Source organism: Zingiber officinale, chromosome 8A (genome assembly GCF_018446385.1).
Source record: "Zingiber officinale cultivar Zhangliang chromosome 8A, Zo_v1.1, whole genome shotgun sequence".
Lineage (NCBI taxonomy): Eukaryota > Viridiplantae > Streptophyta > Magnoliopsida > Zingiberales > Zingiberaceae > Zingiber > Zingiber officinale.
Window position 1 is genome coordinate 64789288 of NC_056000.1, and position 3676 is coordinate 64792963.

General features: G+C 34.6%; 1 protein-coding gene across 1 annotated transcript; it reads right to left on the reverse strand.

The window, feature by feature from the left end:
• Nucleotides 1-633: 633 nt before the first annotated feature.
• LOC122010920 (beta-glucosidase 26-like) lies at nt 634-3464 on the reverse strand. The gene is made up of 11 exons (XM_042567385.1): nt 3233-3464; nt 3054-3112; nt 2624-2699; nt 2466-2537; nt 2299-2386; nt 1964-2207; nt 1754-1869; nt 1390-1607; nt 1269-1300; nt 982-1084; nt 634-911 (listed from the first exon to the last, which is right to left on the reverse strand). Exons 1-11 carry the CDS (start codon nt 3462-3464, stop codon nt 634-636), a joined length of 1518 nt encoding a protein of 505 aa, XP_042423319.1.
• Between the last annotated feature and the right edge of the window lie 212 nt (nt 3465-3676).

A 3676-nucleotide genomic window follows, 5' to 3' on the forward strand; every position in this document is an offset into this window, starting at 1 on the left:
GAAGGGAGCAGAAGCAGCTCTTTTGGTCGTAGCCTGAGAATAGCACAGGGTCATGTTCTCCTTATCCGCAATAGACCAATTCCTCTTTCTCTCGATCTCTCAATTAGGTAGAGGATCGAGGCAGTGAAAAAAATGTGCCGCCATATTTACAGGAGTTCGAGTTTGAGGGGAAAAAATGTTTTTCACTTTTTTAAATAACAATTTAAAAAAAATAAAATAAAAAATGATTTCCTTTACAAAATTTTCATATCGTAATATTTTGATATATATTTTTAGAAAAATTTAAATTTTGTAGGTATTTTTTAACTTGCGCAATTCAGTTGAAATTGTCATTTGACTTGGTATGCCACATAATTTTAGCCTGAGTTTACCTCAAAGGATATTAAATGGAGGGGATCGCCAATGCCGGCTAGATATTCGATGCTCTTCCAACGACTTGCCTTACTCGATGCTCATCCAATAGCTTGCCTTACTCGATGCTCTTCGATGTTTACTCGATAGGATAGTACAAAGATTGCGAAAGACCAAAAATTGAATTAATATGCACTCAAAGATTTCACTTAAATTGTGCTTTTATTAAACAAACCCTAACAAGAAACCTCAAACAACTTAATCTAAATCGAACTCGATCACTCAATTGGACTTCCTTTGTAGAATTTTTTTGAACCAATAAGCTGAATTCTTGGGGAACCGCTTCGAATTCTTGAAATCTACGTATACTATACCAAATCTCGCTGTGTAGCCCAACCTCCATTCAAAGTTGTCGAGAAGAGACCATGCAAAATATCCTATCACCGTAGCGCCGTCATCCATAGCCCTCTTTAAGTTAGTAATGTAGCTCTTGAAGTAGTTAACTCTCGTTGTATCTTGCAAGACTTCTGGAAGAGTGGCATTTCCTGGTTGATCCATTCCTGTGATGAACAACTTTGTTAAGATGGATGAATGTTTGGATATTTGGAAAACAAATCGAATAAGGTTTACCATTCTCGGCTAAAATGATGACGGGATTGCGATAAGTTTCCTTCACATAGGTCACGGCTTTGTAGAGTCCCCATGGAACTATATACAGCCAATACGAATTAGCCTAAAAGAACATTTAGATTCAATGTTAGTTTAATCGATCATACTAGAATGCACAAACATTATCACCAAAAGACAAATTTATAGAACAATATCCATGAAATGCTACTTATTTGTACGAATCTCGAGTATTATAAAAAAAATTCAAAGAAATGACATTCTTTGAAAAAAAAACAAAATAAATTTACCAGAGGACCAATAGGCACACCATCTCGGTCATCTAAAATATAATCAGAAGATATATAATATTAGTATAACATAAAGTATCATTGATTGAGTCATTATTGAAAAAGTTTGAGAAAATCTAACATTTGAAGTCGACATGCCAATCAGCTTGATAACTAACAGGTTTCGGATCAACCACTCCGGCATCCTTCATATAGTAAGATGTATATTGATTGACCCCCACATAATCGTATGAACATTTCACCATTTTCGCTTGTTCTTCAGTGAATATAGGGAGTCTTTCTTTAACAATAGCTTGCATTGATTCTGGATAGTGCCCATATGTTAGAGGGTGAAGGAACCTACAAAGAAGAAACAAATAATTGAATGAATAAATCATCCTTTACTACAATTTAAATTTAATTTCTCGATCTAACATGAATTTTTTTTTTTTTAAAAGTAAAATTTAAAATAAAAAAATCTCAAATGAACTAAAACAAGGTCTCACCATCCAATGTGGAAATCCCTAGCTCTTTGAGCTGCGGCTTTGTCTTGCACTGTGTAAGTATAAGGTTCATACCATACAAAATCCAAAAGGATTCCAATCATGCCTTTTTGTTCTTTCTGAATCGAGTATATACAAGAAACACATCTTGGATGAGGAATCATATTTCATTCGAGTCACCAAATATAACTCAATAAACAAAGTATAACTTACTTGATATTTTTCACGATATCTTTTCACTGCAGCTGCATGAGATAGGATAAGATTATGTGCCGCAATATAAGGCTCAATGGTAGAGTTTCCCCCAGCTTCACAACCAGTACATCTCCCTGGGGCATGAAGACCATCATCATACCCAAGAGCCGCTATACACCTAGGCTCGTTAAAGGTGAACCAATTCTTGACTCTATCACCAAATCTCTCAAAACAAAAATCAGCATAGTCCGCAAATGCATCCCTAAAACACATATCAAATAATATAACAAAATTATCAAATAGGTTCAACTACTAATGAATAAAAAAACATAGTTCAAACCTTTAAAACTTACGCTATCTTCGGGCTTAACCAACCCAAGTACTCCTCATTAAGAGCCAAAGGAAGATCATAGTGGTAAAGATTTGCATATGGAGTAATGCCTATTTCAAACCAAAATTTTTTAAAACATATATATATGAGAAATATATTGCTCATTGCCAAATTGAAAATTTAACATACCTTGTTGTATCAAATAATCAATTAGCCTATCATAATAATCTACACCTTCCCAATTGACTTTACCCGTTCCATCTAGATGGGAAATTTTATATGAAAAATGTACTTGAAAGTTCAAACTGAATATAAGAAAATAAAAAACACATAGAGATATTCATTACTTGGAAATATTCTACTCCAAGAAATTGAGAATCGATACGCATCAAAATTGAAATCTTTCATGATATCAACATCTTCCTGCATGATCATTTGGTCATAAATTGAAGAGAAAAAAAAAACAACTTTGAAATGCATATATCTAAAGCTTCAGCTCAATTATGACACATCAGACAATAAAAGTACAAGGGGCACAAGTAAAGGTAGAACATGCATGTTTTTTTATAATGTAACCATGCCTCGCAATCCTTTTTATGATCTTTCTCTAATGTCATGCTTTTTTATAATGCATACATAATGTAATTAAAGCAGATTTATGGTTTGATGCTGTTTTAAAATTCGACCTGCACTAAATCAGGTACTATTTTGTTCTCGTAATTACAATTGACAAAAAAAAAAGAGAGAATATGAACAAAATGTTAGAGAAAGGATAACCTTGTAATGATGGTACTCATCAACTGTAACATCAGCAGTAGCATTGCCAGCGATTGTATCTGCATTCACTCGAGACAAAGCCCTCTTTAAACATTACGCAACACCTCAACATTAACCCACACAAATATGAAAAGGAGACGAAACATAGAAACAGAAACAACATCATGATCAAAAATTACTTGGGATTCTAACGAATGCATCCCAAATACTGGGTCCTCTTCCTCCTTTGAGCGCCATCCCTTCCACTTGGTAAGCAGATGCTGCTGTCCCAAACATGAATCCCTCTGGGAAGGCTTCGCGGCTGAGACTATGGCTGGCATTGGAGGCCTGACTTGGCTCGAAAGTGAGTAAAAGGAAGAAGACGATGAAGGAAGAGAAGCGAAAGAGCGATGGGGATCTCTGGAAATCCATCTCTAAGAGGAAGATGAAGAGACAATGAAGCAAAGAGAGAGGTGTGAGTGCGTTTATATAGTGGAGCGGGAGTGAGTAACTAGAGATAAGGATCATAATTAAATCATAAAAAAATTCATTAGTAAAAAAGAGTTATGGATAAAATAAGTCGCCTATAGTAAAGATAAGAATCATAAGATAAACTTGTTTTGAATCACATGAGATTTGAATTA

Coding starts and splice junctions, on each gene's coding strand:
- LOC122010920 (XM_042567385.1), bottom strand. CDS start 3,464: ATGGATTTCCAGAGATCCCCATCGCTCTTTCGCTTCTCTTCCTTCATC. Junction 3,113..3,232: donor TGCATTCGTTAGAATCCCAA/GTAATTTTTGAT, acceptor GAGTGAATGCAG/ATACAATCGCTGGCAATGCT. Junction 912..981: donor CATCATTTTAGCCGAGAATG/GTAAACCTTATT, acceptor TGTTCATCACAG/GAATGGATCAACCAGGAAAT.